Source organism: Nannospalax galili, unplaced genomic scaffold (genome assembly GCF_000622305.1).
Source record: "Nannospalax galili isolate Female #2095 unplaced genomic scaffold, S.galili_v1.0 scaffold518, whole genome shotgun sequence".
Lineage (NCBI taxonomy): Eukaryota > Metazoa > Chordata > Mammalia > Rodentia > Spalacidae > Nannospalax > Nannospalax galili.
The window spans coordinates 359193-377965 of NW_008342851.1; the positions used below are offsets into that span (position 1 = coordinate 359193).

Consider the following 18773-nt stretch of genomic DNA (forward strand, 5'->3'; position numbering starts at 1 on the left):
AGAAGGCCAGGGTTGCATCAACAAAACAAAACAAACACAAAATTAAGAGCTACTCCACTAGAGACCTAAATTCGAGTTCTTAATCCTATAATGGTCATGTGGTATAGCACAGAAAGCGAAGAGTTCTGCTCCATTTCCGGAAGAGTCTTATTCCAAACACACATCAGACAGGGTCTCTCTTTTCTTTTTTCTCTCCTTATCCCCCCCAACCCCTGCCTCACTGAATTCTGGAGTTTTTGCACACCAGGCAAGTGCTCTGCTACTGAGATATCCAGGTCCTTGGTTTCTTTTTTCTTTTATTTTTTGTATTTTATGTGTATGAGTGTATTGCCTGAATATAGGTAGGTGCACCCACGTGCACTGCCTTCAGAGGTCAGAAGAGGGCATCAGATCCTCTGGAACTAGAGTTATAGATGGTTGTTAGCTGCCGTGTGTGCTGAAAATTGAACCTGGGTCCTCTTCAAAAACAGTATGTGCTCTTAACCACTGAACCATCTCTCCAGTCTAGTCTTTGGTTTCTTTAGTCCGGTTTCCCTATCAGGCTGGCCTCAAATTCATCTCTTCCTTTCCTTTCCTTTTTCCTTTCTTTTTTCCTTTCCCTCCCTTCCTCCCTTCATTCCTTCCTTCCTCCCTCCCTCCCTTCCTTCCTTCCTTCCTTTCTTCCTTCCTTTCTCTCTGTGCTTTTTCTGAAATGAAAAATTGACATTACTCTTATTCTCTTAAAAATATTTTTACTTCCCTCCCTCCCTCCCTTCCTTCCTTCCTTCCTTTCTTCCTTCCTTTCTCTCTTTCTTTCTCTTTCTTGTCTTTTTGAGGCAGGGTCTTCCTGTAGCCCCAGCTGGCCTGGAACTCTCTATCCTAAGTACTGGGATAACAGGTATGATCCACCATGCCCAGCTATAACTATATTTACTTTCTATCTTAAATCTTAAGCTATATCTTATTCTAGACATTTTCAGAAGCATGTCCATAATAGACACCAGTATTTTCTGCTCCTTCCTCATAAGGCTGTTCTTTCTATTGTTTGATATAAATTATGGTCATCTATCCAATCCTCCAAGCTAGAAACATAAACTGGAGATTTACAATTAAGAGCAGATCATCAAGTCTGCTAAGTACATTGCTTTGCATCCTTTTAAACCAGTGCTGGTGTCAAAATGGTACACAGACCACCCACAGCAGCATCACCTGGGAACTCATTAGACATTTAAAATCTCAGGCCTTACTCCAGAGTTGCTCTATCAGACACTCTGGGATGTGGACAGCAATGTTTTTACAGATTGGTGCACACACACTTGTCAACTCTAGAGATCCATGATTGGGCTTCAAAAGACTCAGGAAACTCCTGAGATTGTGGCTAAACCCAACTGTATGTCTTTCCATTAGATTTCCCTGAATGGATGGCTTATATTTCTTTCACTCTCAAGTCGATTCAAATTTGGGACAGTTCATTGCTTTCTATTAATAAAACCACTTAGCTTTGTTCAGGATCTCATTATAGCTTACTCTGATTACTGCACTGACTACCTCTCCAGACTCTGCCTCTGGGCTCTACCCTTTCAATGTATCTCCACATTCTAGTGAGAGTGGAGATAATCCAAATGTTGACATATTTTATTATATATGTATATTAAATTTGGTAGTATCATTGATTTCAGCCAAAACGACATTAAGTACTGGCAAACTGTCAAGCTCAAGGTGGCAGATACAAGTTCAGCAAAGCTAATGCTTTTGTGTGAGAACTCAAACCACCATATAGTGATTTTTTTAGGAGACAACTACTTCACTTGGATATACAAGGTTAAGTTCTTGCCTTTCTTCACATTGGTAATTTAACATACATATGCTGTGGTGCAGATTTGATAAAAAAAATTGTTTAACTCCTTTCCAAGGGAGTATCTTTAAACTTACATTTAGTGTTGTGTGAGTGGACAGAAATGAAGAATAGAAATTACAATCATTCAGCACTAGGGCTCCTACTTAGGTGTTGGCTGTTTAGCCTACTATTGCATAGACAATCATCTATCTATCTAGCTACCTGTCTATCTCTCTTTCTACCTACCTATCATCTATCTGTCAGAGTCTCAGATAGTCAAGGATGACCTTGAATTTCTAATCCTTCAAGAGTCTCTTCCTCCCAAGTAATGAGATTATAATGCTGAGATTACAGACATATGCCATAGGCTCACATTTATGGGAACACAGGCTCTGGTCGAATACTATGGTGTCTTAGTAAGTGGCAAGTTGTATGTGTAACATCTGTCTTTCATGTACCTTTATCTAACAGTGTTTGGTGCATATTAATGCCTGCGAGTGAATAAATTGCAAGTTAAAAACACTCACTGCCTTTCTGAATGCAATCAGAAGAATATTTCCAAGAAATTTCCCAATTAGGGAGAGTCCCAATTTTTTTTTTTTTTTTTTGGTCTTTTTGAACTAGGGTCTCCCTGCAGCTGTCCTGGAACTCACTACGTAGACCAGGCCGGCCTTGAATTCAGAGATCCGCCTGCCTCTGCCTCCCAAGTGCTGGGGTTAAAGGCGTGGCCCGGCTTGGTGCTTGCCAATTTTAAAAAACAGGCTAAGTGGGGCTGCGGTCCGGGGTTAACATGACGCTATAAAACGTCAGGTACTTTTCTGCAACGCTCGGGCGTCATTCCCTCTTCGCAGCTGCACCAGGCCTCCATTCCTCTGCGACCCAGAGCTAGACCTGAAGGAGCCCGCCTTCGCGCGTGGGGAGCGCAAAGGAACGCTGGCTTTTAGGGGACAGCCCCGGCCCCAGAGTCGCAGCCCCGCGGATCCAGCAAAGCCATAGCAACAGCCGGAGATACAGGGCCCCCGGCCGCGGCAAGACCCGCGGGAGCCGCCTCGTTGCCCGGGCGACGCTTCCGGCGGCGCGCGCAGTCCGGGAGCAGGGGAGTCGCGCGATGGGCGGCTAGACCTGCCCGGTGCTGCGAATTCGCCGGCGGGAGCGCGCTCGCGGCCGCGCGTCTCCGTTTTCCTGGCGCTGGTGCTGACGCGTCGTGGACGTTGGCGAGCGGGAAGGCAGAAGCAGAGGCAGCAGGACCGGGATGAACAGCGGCGGCGGCTTCGGTTTGGGCTTAGGCTTCGGCCTCTTCCCTACGGCGGTGATTCAGGTGACGAACCTCTCGTCGGCGGTGACCAGCGAGCAGATGCGGACGCTCTTTTCCTTCCTAGGAGAAATCGAGGAGCTGCGGCTCTACCCGCCAGAGTGAGTGCTGCAACCCGGCGGGGGGAGGGGCGCGGCGCCATCCAGACCCCGGGCACCGAGGCGTGCGGCGCGAGGGCGTCACGTGACCGCGCTTACCTAGGCCGCCATGTTTGATGAGGGCATTGGGCCCGCCGCCCGCCATTCGGGGTTGGGATTTTGGAGATGAACCTGTGCACCGAGTCCTTGCTAGGGGATGGGAGTGGCCTTCCCGTTGGTGCTTTCGGGACTTGGGGCCGATGTCTGGCCTTCGTATTCGGCGTCCCCTGCCCTTCGTTTCCCCCCGGACTCAAGATGGCCGCAGGTGGGCCCGGAGTAGTCCTCATGGCAAACGCCTGATAAGGTTTTGCACTGGGAGAATCGTGCAGAACCAGAGAAGCGGTCCGGACTTTCAGGTCTTGGTGTCGGGCTATTTCGATGGGAGAGCCGATGACAACATGGAATTAGGGTTTTGTTCTCTGGGGACTCTCACACATTTACCATCTCTTTAGTTTATCTAATCAAGCCCATATCCACGTTCTTAAATGATCACGTCCATGTGCCCTTTTGGCAACAGCCTCAATTTTCCTCCTAGAAGGTCACACCGACTCAAATCTTTCAAGAGGCATAAATCAATGCAGGATTATCTCTGCTTTATCATGCCTTTAAATGTGCATGAGCTTAGCAGATATGTACATGTCGAGACCACTTCCCAGATAGTGTATTTTGAAATGGTGAGTTTACCATATTCAGTATTAACTAACCCGAGAACTCGCAAGGGTTTCGCGTTATTTTTGCATTCGTAAACTCTGTGTGTGTGTGTGTGTGTGTGTGTGTGTGAGAGAGAGAGAGAGAGAGAGAGAGAGAGAAGAGAGAGAGAGACCGAGACCGAGACCGACCGACCCTAGTCCCACCCTGCCTTGGAACTCACTGTGTAGACCAGGCTGGCCTCCTCCTCACGGAGATCCGCCTGCCTCTGCCTCCCGAGGGTTGGGATTAAAGGCGAGTATCTCCGAGCCCGGCTGCACTCGTAAACTTTGAAAGAAGTATTAAGATCCAGATATTTTGTTCTTTATGTCAAAATCATTTGAAGGGAAGTAGTTCCCAGGCATTTAAAAATTTTTTTGAATTGTCTTTGATGTATTTGTTCTATTGCATAGTGATGCATATAGAACAGTTTTTCTTACTATCTGTAAGTAGAACTACTATGTATTGATAAACCTTTTATGCACTTCGACATTTTAGTTTTCAAGGTTTACTCCTATTTCTTGGAAATATTTTAGATATACAGAAAAATTGAAATAGTATATTGGCCATCAATGGTCTCTTCCATGCCTACTTTGTTGGTAGAGTTGATAAAATATTTTCATTTGTTCTAATAGTGCCTTTTTCTTTTCTTTTTTTTTTTTTTTTTTTTTTTTTTTGTCTAGTGTGTCTTCAGAAACCAACATGGTGTTTAGTTATTTCCCATTAATCTAGAACAAGACCCTCCATCACTTTCAAAAAATCTTTCATGACATTGACATTTTCTGATGCAGTTCTTGTAGAAGTACCTCTAATCGGGGTTTATGGAGGTTTTTTCATTGTGATGAGATTGAAACAATACATTTTTGACAGGACCACTGCATGTGCCAACAATTTGATTGATTAGCCATGGCAATATAATTTGGAGTATCTTATTTAATTTTTGAAGACGCTTTCAGCCATCTCTTAAGTACTCAGCAGTTCTTAATAATTGAGAAGCGTTTGGAGGAGTGCTGTATCTTGGTAGCATTGGAAACCAGCCAGTGAAATATTCTGCCTATGAACTCTTGTAAACTAACTTTGTGATAGTAGGGTACCTGAAGAAATAAATCAGAATATTCTTCATTTCCAACAAAGTACCATTTGTGTGGCTGAAACTTGGGTGTGAGTGGCAGTACACTGTCAGTTGTTAACTAACATTTGCAGGGTAGAGTCTTATTTTTTTCATGGCTGGCCTGAATAAACCTGATTTTCTTCTGCTTAAGAAAAAATTTGGGGTTTAAAAGTCAGAATAAAAAGCCCTTTGCTTAGACATGAAATTACTTTTCATTGAAATGGAGTCATTGTGTCACAAATTAGTACCTCTGGCAAAATTGTTGCATAAATATATAAGCCGGACAAAATTCGTAACTAGTTTTGCATAAGGCAATACTAGAGCCCTCCCTGTATTGTAGTGAGACTGATAGCCTTTATTAAACAGGCATTCCTCTCCATAATGAACTTACCCAATCTTTAAGAATATGCTTGCAATTTGGGGCTGAAATGGCTAAAAATGCAGTTGGTAGCATTTGTGTCAAAGATAGTTCTTTTGATTGTCATGTAAACATTGTTTTGTGACTAATGTGTAGGAGCTGAGTACATCCTCATTTACTTTAAAACTGGAAATGCATTTCTTTAGTGGAATGTGAAAATGCTTTCTAAAATTTAATGGGGCTGTAGCACAATATTAGGTCATTTGTGTAATATTTGAGAGTCCTTAGGTTTAAACCCCATCACTAAAAAATATTATGATTTCAGTTTCTCAGGAGAAACTGGGATTTTAAATTTAAAATGTTTTGGCATAATATGGTCATTTAGTTCTATTTTTAAATTAAAAAATTTTAATGTGTGTGACGTATACATATGTGTGCGTGTAAAGGCCAGAGGCAGATGTCGGGTGTCTTTCTCTTTTATTCTCCACCTTATTTTTTGAGACAGAGTCTTTCACTGAACCTGAAGCTCACTGATGACTTGAGATTGGCCAGTTGGCTTGTTTTGGGGATCTGCCTGTCTCCAACCCCTGGAGTGCTGGTGTTACAGACACACGCCACTGCACCTAGCTTTTATGTGGGTGTTGGGGAACAGATGCTCATGTTTGCAGAACAAGCACTTTACCCACTGAACATCTCCCCAGCTCCCAGTTTCGTTTTAATTTTTAAAAGTTAAGCATTCATGTAAACATAGGCTATCAAGGTAACTCATCAGGTGATCTCAAGCCTGATGACCTGAGTTTTAGTCCCTGGAACCCACTGTGGAAGGAGTGAACCAGCTTCTGAAAGTTGTCCTCTGACCTCCCCTCACAGGTGTGTCATGTGTGTACATGCACACACAAATAAGAGCAAATGAGAATTCATGTAACCATCATTGTACAAATTAAGAATTCTTATTTGTCTTTTTGTGCTCTAAGATGATTAAGTATCCAGAACTACTATTTTGTTTGTGAGCCTGAGCTTTGAATGGCTGCACCATCTCTCCAGCCCAAGAAACTACTGTTTTAGCTTTTTGTACCATAACCTATTTGTTTTGTCTCCCCCCCCCACACACACACCCGAGGACCAAACCCAGGGCCTTGTGCTTGCTAGGCAAGCGTTCTACAACTGAGCTAAATCCCCAACCCCCATAACCTATTTAAACATATCATTTCCTTCAGTAAACTTCATTGCAGTGTAATGTACATGCAGAACAATGAACAGATGGTGGTGTACAGCTCAGTGAATTTCTACAGGGTAAACAGCAGTGTCAGAAGCACAGATCAGGAATATTTGCACCCTAGAAATTCTGTGCCTCTTTCAATTGACTAAACCCCAGAGTACAATCTGACTGGGATTTTTAACACTGGAGATTTTTACCTGTGCAGTTTTTCTTGCTTGCTGGTTTCCTACTTCTCTGGTCTTCAAAGTTCAAAGAAGACAAGTTTAACAAATACTTAGTTAAAAAAGTAACATATACTGTCTCTTTTTTTAAAAAAAATATAGAACGCTTCATGAATTTGCGTGTCATCCTTGTGCAGGGGCCATGCTAATCTCTCTTGCGGAAGCAAGCACTGTATCTCTTACTTTTTGTTGCACATACCTACCTAAGACAATCAAGGGAGGAAAGAGTTATTTTTGTTTCAGGATTTCTGAGGTTTCAGTCTGGGTTAGCTGGCTCCTGAGGTTTCAGGCTTAGGGGCAGGCAGAAACATGGTGGTTCACCTAATGGTAGTTAGGAATTGGAAGCAGAAATAGGAGGGAGTCCAGGACAAGATGAACTCTTCCAGTGTGCCCCTAGTGATCTGTCTCTAGCCAAGCCCCACCTCCTAATAGCACATTCAAAGACAGAACCTCCGTAATACAGAAGCTGAGGACCACACCTCTACCACCTGCGCCTTTTTGTGGACTACATCATATCTAAACCATAACAGCCATTTTATAGGAAATAGAGAACAAGAAACAATGTCTGTGATTCTACCACTACCCCACCTTCCATTTGTGTGTGTTTTCCTCTGTCCTCTGGATATGTTCATTATAATACAGTGTAATCAAAGGATTCATACACTGGTTATAAACGTTTTTCACTTAATCTGTAATAAGCATTTTTTTCACATTGCTATGCTATAAAGCATATTTAAAACTATATACTGTGTTGCCTGTCTTTGAAATTCTGTCATATATTGGTAGCTTAAAAATTTTTTTAATGCCGGGCGTGGTGGTGCACGTCTTTAATCCCAGCACTCAGGAGGCAGAGGCAGGTAGATCTCTGTGAGTTCAAGGCCAGCCTGGTCTGCATAGTGAGTTCCAGGACAGCTGGGGCTACTGGGAGACTCTGTCTCAAAAAGACCAAAAAAAAAATTTTTTTTTAATTACAATGCCTGGGGTATGACATGCCTTTGATCCCAGCCCTTGGGAGGCAGAGGCAGGCTGATGTCTGTGAAGTTGAGGCCAGCCCCATCCAGCTGAGACTAGGGAGACCCTGCCCCCCCCCCCCAAAAAAAACCCACAAATGAATGGATTTTAGCTGGATGCACTTGGAAGTGTTTTTGTTGTTGTTGTGGTTTGGTTTGGTTTGTTTTTTTTTGTGGCAGGGTCACCTCTGTAGCCTCAGCTAGCCTGGAACTCGCTATTTAGAGCAGACTGGCCTCATCTCACAAAGATCTGCCTGCCTGTCTCCAAACTTTTTTTTTTTTTTTTTTTCTTCCTGGTCTTTTTGAAATAGGGTCTCTCTCCAGCTGGTCTGGAACTCACAGAGATCCATCTGCCTGCCTCTGCCTCCCAAAACCACTAGTCAGAAGTGGTTTTGATTGCCAGCTGTGATCGGTAGGCAGACCTACTGGCAGTGAGTGCCAGCAGCTCATAAAAAAGTATTATAAAGGGAGACTTGTACTATCCAAGTGCCATTGGAACCCCTCTAGAGTCCTGCTATAAATGTTACATTGGTTAATAATTTCATACATAAAACTATTTGTCAATGTTTGGATTCTATAATTTTGATAGATCCTCTGAAGGGTGTATACAAATGTACTAATAAAATATTGGACAAACAATAACCACATTGGCTTTTGAAAAGATTGTAAGATACCATCACCGTATATAACAAAAATAAAATAAACAGTTAAGGCTCCCAAATTTAAGCCAGTGCCCAGAGTTAGTGATGTTTCCAGTTACTTAATGGGAAATAAATATATGTATACATATGACCCAAAACTTGATTCTTCAAATGAGGTTAAACTACATTTACTAAATTTAGGCAGCACTGCTTTATGTAAAGGCTACATATACCAAATGGAAAATGCAGTTTTTTTTGAAAGTTAAAACTGTGTCACCAGGTGTGGTGGTACATGTATGTAATCCCAGCTACTTGGAAACCAGAGAGAAGAGGATCACAAATTCAAAGCCATCTTGTGCCACATAGTGAGACTTTGTCTCAAACCAATATCAGTAAAAACTGTAAGTCAAAGTTTGATTTTAAAATGCCAGAAGCTGAAGCTGGGTGTGGTGGCACACACCTTTAATCCTAGCACATGGGAGGCAGAGGCAGGTGGATCTTTGTGAGTTTGAGGTCAGCCTGGCAACAGGAAGATCCTGTCTCAAAAAAGACTAAAATATAAAATAATAAAATAAGATAAATAAAATAGGAAATATAATAAAATGCCAGAAGCTGGAGGAGGTTGGTTTATTGGTAGAATACTTACCTGGCATATGGGAAGCTCTGGATGCAATCCATATTATTATAAAAGAAACAAGTTATTTAAAAAGTCTCTTAGATAGTTTAGATTCACTAGAAAGACCTAAACATAACTGACATAAATACAATTTTGTTTGCCAGTTATTATCTACTTGGAATCTATAATGTTCAACATAAAACTTTCTTTAAAAAATTTTTATTTGCTTATTTTTTTGTTTTCTGTGTATGACTGTTTTGCTTGTACAAAACTTCTCTTGAAAAGCTCAAATGTTTATATTTTTACAAAATAAATGTGAAGTTAGGCTTTATTTCAAGAGAAGTGATGAGAGCTGAAGATTAAGAAAATCGCTTAAAGGGCTGGAGAGATTGCTCAGTGGTTAAAAGCACTGACTGCTCTTGTAGAGGACCCAAGTTCAGTTCCCACCCACATGTCAGCTAACAACTGTCCCTAACTTTAATTTTAGGGGATTGAACACCCTCTTCTGGCCTTTGTGGGCATTGCACACACAGGCACCTTTACATACATGTAGACAAAACACTCGTACACATAAAAAATAAAAACAAAAACAATTAAAAAAATGTTTAAGGGCTGAAGGTATATGTAACTTGGTTGCAGAGAGCCTGCTTTTCATGTACAAGGATACCCCAAAATGAAAATTGCTGAAGGCCATGAGACACCACACCTTTCATGTAAAGACAGAGTGCTGTTCAGAGTAGAGCAGACTTCTCAAGTCTTAGTAGTACATCTTCCTGTGTAGTTTTTGTATACATTAGGTTGGTTGGCTGTGCCTGTGGACACTAAATTTAAAAGGAGTGGGTATTAACTAGAGATACCTGGAGTGTTTTCAGTTTTCAAATTGTGTATTTTACACAAAAGGATCTGCCAATTTAAGAAATGTAGCTTTAGTGATGGCTTGTTACCATCTTGATTTGAGGGCTAAACTATTTTTGTTACAATTGAGAGGACTCTAGCTAGTTATTGTAATGGTTGAGGTGTTTGATTTGCTTTAGTTGGAAAGGATAGAAACTGTTGCCCGTTTAAGGTAAGAAGCAACATTGTTTATTAAGAAGTAGTTTCATACATGGAAAAATAAAGGCTTTAATGACTGCCAGGCCTCGTGGGAGCTGGGACTGGGAGCTAGAAAGGTATTGGTACTAGAAAGGTATGGGTAATCAAGGTGACTCTGCCTTTCTCTGAAGAGGCTGTTTGTTTTGTGGATCTGCTCTGTTTCTTTGTGGATCTAATCTGTCTACTCCCTCATCTGACACAAGCCACTTGGCAGCCCAGCAGAAAGACTGATTGTTCTGAGCTCTATTACTTGGTCAAGCCTGACTACTTAAATTATAGGTTGCTGGTCAGCTAGTGAAATGGACTCTTGGGATAGGTGAATACGTGTGTCTAGAGAATTTGCAGGATGTATTGAGTGAGAGTTTCACATACATTATGATAGTTCTGTGTAGAAGTCTGATAAAATGCCTAGGAGGGGACTGGAGAAATGGCTCAGTGGTTAAGAGCACTGGCTGTTCTTCCAGAGGACCTGGGTTCGAATACCAGCACCCACATGGCAGCTAACTGTCTGTAACTCCAGTTCCAGGGGATTCAATGCCCTCTTCTGACCTCTGGGCATTGCATGACATCGGTGCACCTACAAACATGCAGGCAATGCATTCATACACATAAAGAAAAAAATGCCTAGGCAGCTCAGGGCTGGGCTTCCTGCTCACTAACTACAGTGTCTTAAGATGGCTTATAGAAGATTGAAACCTGAGTCTTGAAGAAAAGGGGAATTAACATTTAAAAGGGGAGTTAGAGAGGACATCTAATTCCTCAGTGGAACAGCTTGTACAGAGAGACCCACATGCTCAGAATATGTTCTTGTTCAGCAGAGGTTCTTGGAACCCCAGCATTTGTATGCCTGGAGTTTTGGGTGGTTAAATAGTGAAGTAAGAACACAAAGGTGCCTTTGAGGAAAGAGTGATGTGATGCAACTTAGAATTGTGGTGTGATGCAATTTAAAATCATGCTTGCTACCTTTATGGAAGACCATTAATAAGGGTTTAAAGTTAGACAAAGAGTGATTGGTTAGAAGCCAGTATTATAATCTAGGTGAGAATAACCGAGGGCCTGAATTAAGGTGTAAAGATTGAGAATGAGGAAAGGCTTAGCCTGACGGGTATTTGGGAGATGATCTCAGGGTTTATCGACCATTTGGATGAGGTGGATGGAAAGGTCAAGGATATCAGTCAGGGTTTGTTAGGGTTTCAGAAGCAACTCAAATCTCAGTTTGACAAAACAGACTTTTTTATTTAGTTATGTTTATTTTATGTATATGAGTGCTTTACCTGCATGTATGTAAGTACACTCACATGTGTGCAATGTCCAAGGAGGCCAGAACCCCTGGAACTATAGTTATGGGCAATTTTCGACTGCTATGTGGGTGCTGGAGACTGAACCCAGGTCTTCTGCAAGAGCAGCCAGTGCTCTTAGTCGCTCATTAGTAGAGTTGGGAATTTCGCTCATTGAGGAATTCTGGGATGAAGCTGATGATGGATCAGCTTTCTATCCCTTGGTGGCTGTGGCAGAGGAAGAGAGCCAGTCAGTGTCTCTCAAACTTTCTGCGGAATAGACAAGTTAGCACACATATTTAATCCAGCAAAGCAAGTTACATACACCCCAGTTCAGGACACAGAAAAATGGAATTTTACTATGCACTGAGAAGGAGCTTTGGAAATCTTGATGAGCATTATTAATGACTGTCAACACCAGTGACCCCTAGATAGCAGAACAGAGAAATATGATGGCTTTTTTGAACTAAGGTAAAAAGTATGGGACACAGAGCAGGGCTAGAAAGGAAGTAGTCAATAGACTGTGTTACTGAGTTAGGGGTACATCAAAGTGTAGTGTATATTCAGCAGGCAGGTCCTTGGATGTGGTTGCATAGAGCTCAGGACAGACATAAACTGGAGATTTGATAATGTAAAGGTGATTGGAAAGGTCAACTTAATATAACTTTACTAATTATATTAATAACATTGATTGAAGTTCTAAGTGCAAATAAAGATTTGACTACTTGTAGTTTACTTTTTGTCTTCTGTGATTTTTTTTTTTCTTTTTTCTTTTTTTTCTGGTGGAAGGAAGGAAGTTCCAGGGGATACAGTCTGTCATGGAGAAGACATGGTAGTAGGAGCAGGAAGCGACTGATCACATATGTCTATTCAGGAAGCAGAGTGGTCAGTGCTGGTGCTCACCTACTTTTTCCTTTTTATTCAGTCCCCAAACTCAGGGAATGGTGTCCCCTACATTTAGGGTGGGTATTCCCACCTCAGATTAATCTAGATAGTACCTCATAGGCTTGTCTCTCTAGTGAGTCTGAATCCTGTCAAGTTAGTAATAACCACCACAGGTGATAGCATAGCTATGTAAATTTAGTCATTTAACTTTATTCTATTTTGTTTTGAAGATGGATTTGTTGCCGGGCGTGGTGGCGCATGCCTTTAATCCCAGCACTTGGGAGGCAGCAGCTGGCGGATCTTTGAGTTTGAGGCCAGCCTGGTCTATATAGTGAGTTCCAGGACAGCTGGGGCTACTAGGAGACCCTGTCTCAAAAAGACCAAAAAAAAAAAAAAAAAGATGGATTTGTTGCTATATATGAAGGATTGCTGAGAAAAATTTAATGTTAAAAGTGACTGTGGAGGATTCTGAAGAGATAATGGTTTATCCATTAAGAGTATGTTATGTACTGCTCTTGCAGAAGATTGGAGTTTGGTTCCCACAGCCTCCTGAAACTAGCTCCAGGGCATCTGATGCCCTTTTCCGGACTGTGGCACACCTGCACCTACACTCCTCCCACCACAATTAAAAATAAATCTTCAAAAAAATGACTGTGGCATTAGTAGTTAGTGACTCAGTGTTTAGGTGGGGGGTGGTATGCTGGGGATTGAGCTCAGGGCCTTGTACATGTTAGCTGTGTACTCTGTTACTTAGCTTTATCCTCTGTCTCTCAAAGTGATTTTTAGAATTCTTGATTAATTGGGTGATTGAAATTGTATGAAATTTGAAATTAGATGATTAGATTTTAAATCCTAACTATTGTTTACTAGTTCTGAGATAGTTATCACTTTTAAGACTCATTTTGTAAAGTTACTGTTACTGTACAAGTCATGTGTGATTTTTTTTTTAAATGACTTTTTGAGGTATGACAATCTTAATGTTTCAAATGGTAGCAAATTTGTGCTGTAGATTAGGTATATTATTTCATTTAGTTTTTTTCTGCTAAAGACAATCATAATGAAAAATAGTTATAGAAAGCTGTACAATGCCATCTAGGTGGTATATTTTGGACGGTCACAAGATGGGATCACGTTACAGACAAGCTCATTTCAGCGTGCTGGTTCCTTTTTGCTATAGATCTGCATAGACTGAGTTGAATCAAATGGACTAGAGTCCTCTACTATTTTGTAAACAAATTATATACAATTGTTTATAAAAAATCTTTTGTCTGGGCCAGGTGTGGTGGTGCATGAGGCAGAGGCAGGTGGATCTCTGTGAGATCGAGACCGGAGTGGTCTACGTAGTGAATCCAGGCCAACCAGGGCTGCAGGGAGACCCTGCCTCAAAAAGACAGGAACAAAAAAATCTTTTGTCTGAAGAAGCGCATTGCTGTGTAGCCTGAAACCATCGGATATACGCAAAAATCCTGAATTCCATGTTATCTGATTGTTCCTAAGATTACTGTGATGTGTTCAGAGATTTTTTTCCCCATTGTTGTCAGTAAATCTCTGGCCGTGTAGCTACCACTGAACTGCACCTTGGCACCATTTTAAGTGATTTAAATGTTGGGAATCACAGGCTTAAAAAGGCTGCATAATTTGAGGTGTTGAGGGTTGGGCTTCTAGAAACAAAGGGATTTTGATTATGATGACACATTAGCTGTTTTCGCATTTGACTCAGGTTAAGGACTGATTGAATTTTAAAGTTTCACATAAGGTTATATAGACCTGGCTAGATTGCCTTCTGCCTTGTTGGGGAGATCACTATTTAATGACTAAAATTTGCCATTCGTATGTTAATCCTCTTTAGCAGTGAAAATGTCCCAAGTCTGATTAGTTAAGATTATATAAAGATGGAAGAAAGAAATTTCAAATGAAAATGACAAAACTAATGTTTATTCATTTGTTTTTCTTTTTTATCTTGCAGCAACACACCTCTTGCTTTTTCCTCCAAAGTATGTTATATTAAGTTTCGTGACCCATCAAGTGTTGGTGTGGCCCAGCATCTAACTAACACGGTTTTTATTGACAGAGCTCTGATAGTAGTTCCTTGTGCAGAAGGTTGGTATCTCATGTTTTTTTCCTATTGTTTTTATTTCTGTCCTGTCTGTTACTGTAGCCTTTGACTTTCCTAGAAATTGACATGTACTCTATGTCTGAGTGTGTATGCACTCTCATGCTTGTGTGTGTGAAAGCAAGAATGAAATTTGGAGAAGGAAAGAATACTTAATAGAAAATTTACATTCAAGTGTTTAGTTTATTACTTAAGAAGATATTTGAGATTTTATAATGTCACATTTAGAAAATTTATGAAATATTTATTTGGCTTCTATAATTGGCTTTGGCTCTCTATATTCAATTTGCAGATTGTAAAAAGAGTTTCTGAGATTAAAACAATACTTAAGTTGATATGGAAAATTATTTAAAATGCGTAAGTAAACTAATATCCATGGGTACAGTGTATAATTTTCCAGATAAAAATACTGTATACATTATGCCAAATTGGGGTTATGATATTTATATTCATTTGAAAAATATTCACAGTTTAGTCTTTCAAATATCCTCTCAAGGTAATTTATCTCACTTGGTATGGGACGATTATTTCATATTTAGGGTAATTGTTTGCTATGCAAATGGGACTTTTTTCTTTATTGGCTTTTATTCGCGAGGGTAACTGGAAAAAAAATTATGGAAAGCAATTTTTAAAGTCTCCATCAAGGAAATGGCTATGAAAGACAGGAGTAGGCCAAAGGCCTTATTGTTACTTACTAATTTTGGATGTCTGAAATTGCTTTAAGAGCTAATTGCTACTAAAATTTTTGGTAACTTCTTTTTCCAGAGCCATTCACAATAATTGATTACTGAATCTGACAGTTCTAATGCATAATTAACTTAAATACTGACTGGCATGTATTCATAGGTTTCAAAATTGGGTTATAATAAATTTAAATGTCCTTAGAAATAGACATTTTCTGCTGGATGATGGTAACTATTTTGCAACATAAAAATCTACTAGAAACAATTTAATGGGCTTTCTTATGTAATTTAAAAAACTTGTAGTTAGCAGGTTAACACTAAAATATTGTGTATCATAATGATTGGCTGCATTTTCAGAGTTTTATGCTTATTTCAGAATGCCTGTTTTGGAATGTTAAGAACAATTAGTACCAGACTAGTCATTCTGAAATTCCAGAAGAGGATATTCTGGGCTTTTTTTTCCCCCCCAGATAAGTTTGAAAGCTTATTTCTATGTTTCAGAAATTAGAGTAGATAGGGAAAATAAAAATGGGTTAAAGTTAATTATTTGCCAAATATATTCTTACCTGATATTCTTTAAGGACACAGTGAGCCCATTGGAGAATAAGATTGGCAAGGAATGAGTATTCAATTTTACAAATTTTGTACAGAAATTTCATACCCTGAATCTGCATAGGAAAAAAAAATCAAATAGATTTCTTAAGCTGGAATATTGTTTCAGAAAATTATGCCACCAAAAGTACAGGATTTTACTATGTTAGATCGTTGCTGAATTGGAAGAATTTGAAATCATTGTTAGAACCTTGCTATAATCTTAGATGGTTATATCAGAGAAGCCCGACTCTGATTTCAGGGATATAGGCTTGTAGAGGTCCCTCTTGGGTTTTACGGTACAGAAATGAATAAAAGCATATTTAGTTACAAGTCTTAATATTTTTAATGCTACTATTTTGAGATAAAATTTTACTATTTTTGGACATTTAAATATGTTTTTGCTATAGTTTAGTTTTAAGTAGGTGAGTATGTCCACACTAACTTTTAAAATAATTGGCATTAAGAAAAATTCTGGTATAGATTTTTTATTATATCAAATCCAAGTGATGTATTTCTGGAACCTGAAGAATTTCACAGCTCTTAAAAACCTGATATGCTCTGCCAGCAAAGAACTAATGCATTATTGTATGAAAAAGATAGCAGAGTGAGTTTGACATAAACCTAGGGAGAGTGTTAGTGGCAGGAGCTCTGTAGAGGAGGCGTGCTGTGTGCAGTGAGTGAGCACTGCTGACCCAACTCACCGCATTTGTCATAGATGGCACAGAAGCAGCATAATGGAATGAGTGAGGAAGGTGAACAAAGGTTTTGCCAGGTTTTCCAGTTTCTTTCAACTTGCTGGTTTTTAGTTCAGATAGTAATGTAAGAAGACCTTAGAGTGTAAAAGTGATCTTGTTATCTATTGAGCATGAATTAGTGTTAATAAAACATGCCATTTCAAAATAAAATATACTTTCATTATATTTGTCTAAATATGACCTCTTTTCATTGTTGCGTGCATTTCAGATTTCTTTTTGTAAATGTTAACATTTAGAAAAGATAAGATCAAACATAACAGGTGTGAGCCTAATCATCAGTCGTAACTTTATGTCCACATTTTCTGGTAGATGGATTTTGACTATTAATTTGGTTTTGTATGTTTTCTCTATGTGATATTTGTGCATTATTAGATGACTAGACTGGCCAAGGCAGACCTGTTACACTTGCCTGAGTTAGGCATTGTTTGCCATGCCACTAAACCTGCCGTCAAGTGAAACCTTCATTGGGGAAATGAGATCGGAGTCTGAACCGCAGAAGATGGACGCCCTGTCTCTGTTTTTTATTGTTTTACTTTAATTTCATTTCTTTTTATTTTGTCCCTTTTTTGTTTTTTGTTTTTGTTTTTGTTTTGTTAAATCTCTTTCACTTTAACTTGTGAGCTGGTTTTCCAGTTCTTTGTAAATGGTATTCCATTAAGAGTTCATAATGTGTTGCAAATTTTATCGGGGGATGATTACAGAGCTCAACCTTCAGATAAACTAAATTGTCACGCAGTAAGTTAGAATGTAGTGTTGTCAAGATGCTCAGTGTGACTTTTAATTGGTTTTTATGGATTGATCAGGTACATTTTGATCTTGAAACATTTAAAACACTTATAAGAATCTTAGGACCATTGTCTGATGGGGTCAGTGCAACTTTCTAGTATTTTTTTCCCCAAGTCTACATCTCTCATAAAAACCAGCTGATGGTTTCTAAATTTTATCCTTCCCCCTAGAATTGTAGGTATATAAAAATCATCAAGGAAAATAAGTAAACTTCTTATATAATCTGAAGGTAGGGAAAGGGTACTTGACTTTTCTGATGGTTATTCATTTTTCTACTTGTCTTAAGAAGTCTTTTGTTGCCTATGTGGGGAATGGATATTAGAGAAACTATTGATTACTTGCATGCATGTTTTTGTTTGCTTGAATTTTTGTTGAAAATTCTTTAGCGGTTACTAGCTTTTAAGTGGATTCTGAGGTTAGAACTCACAACAATGTGAGAGGTTTTGCCTCAGTTTTCTTTGAAGTGTAGTTTGGGGAAAATGCTAAATTATTACTTGTTTTATACTTTCATTTACTTTTGCAGTGTTTAGAGGATAAATTTGATAGAATTTTATTTTGGAAATTAAGTAATGAAACTTTTTCCTAAAGTACCTTTAATAGAATAAGACGTAATATTGAGCTTGTAGTTACTGATTTATAGTTTATTGTCAAGAAAGGCAGTGAGAATCTGCTGTACCAGACTGATGGTATTTAAGACAGAACTGAAGCTTCAGAATACTGAATAACCAACTTGGCTCATATCAGATACACTGTTTGTGTAGTCTCTCTACACTTATAGATAGTTTGGTTTTACTTTTTGACAGATAATATTAAATCTGGCACATTACTAGATTGGAACTCTTTTTTTTTTTTTTAAAGGTATAAATTAGGGTACTGAAGCATAGTGTTCCCACCTCAGGACTACAGTTGATTTATCAAAAGTGTTCAGGTTTTAAACCTTTAAAATAATACTATATAGTTCTAATAGATAAAATGAATGTAATATTAATATAAATAGTATAGTCTATATGTGGGTATATGTAGATATATGTTAATACTAGTAACTAATAAAATAGTCTATTGTTATTTGATATCTTCAGTAAGGCCTACCTTGTTTATCTTTATGCATGTTAAGAAATTTGTTCTCCAGAATATATACTGAAATAATAACTTTGTTTTTGAAATTAGTCACTTAAATATAAATTTAGATGCTATAAGTTAGAAAGTAGGCATTTGCCAAATTCACTAAATTGTAATGTTTATTCTCTTTCTGTAGATAAGATATAACTATAATCTAAAGTTTTAAATTCCAACTTGAATTTCATCCGTGTTTAGAGATCTTTTCAGATAATATTTAGAGATTTCTGTACATCTGGTTGTTTTAAGTAGGATTTTTTTTTTTTAACCTCTGAAACTACGTATTACTGCTTTTGGAAATTTGCCACGTATATTTCAGATTAGTGTGATTTTTTTTAATGCAG

The 18773-nt window shown here is 39.1% G+C and overlaps 1 protein-coding gene and 1 pseudogene across 1 annotated transcript in view; one reads left to right on the top strand and one right to left on the bottom strand.

Moving 5' to 3' along the window:
• The first annotated feature begins 2888 nt into the window (after positions 1 to 2888).
• Srek1 (splicing regulatory glutamic acid and lysine rich protein 1) overlaps positions 2889 to 18773 on the top strand; it is a 43950-nt gene continuing 28065 nt past the window's right edge. The window contains exons 1-2 of the mRNA XM_008838823.3: positions 2889 to 3229; positions 14349 to 14482. Coding sequence (XP_008837045.1) covers positions 3069 to 3229; positions 14349 to 14482 — 295 coding nt within the window. The 5' untranslated portion in view covers positions 2889 to 3068. The remainder of the gene's footprint in view (positions 3230 to 14348; positions 14483 to 18773) is intronic.
• LOC115071361 lies at positions 6954 to 7018 on the bottom strand (annotated as a pseudogene).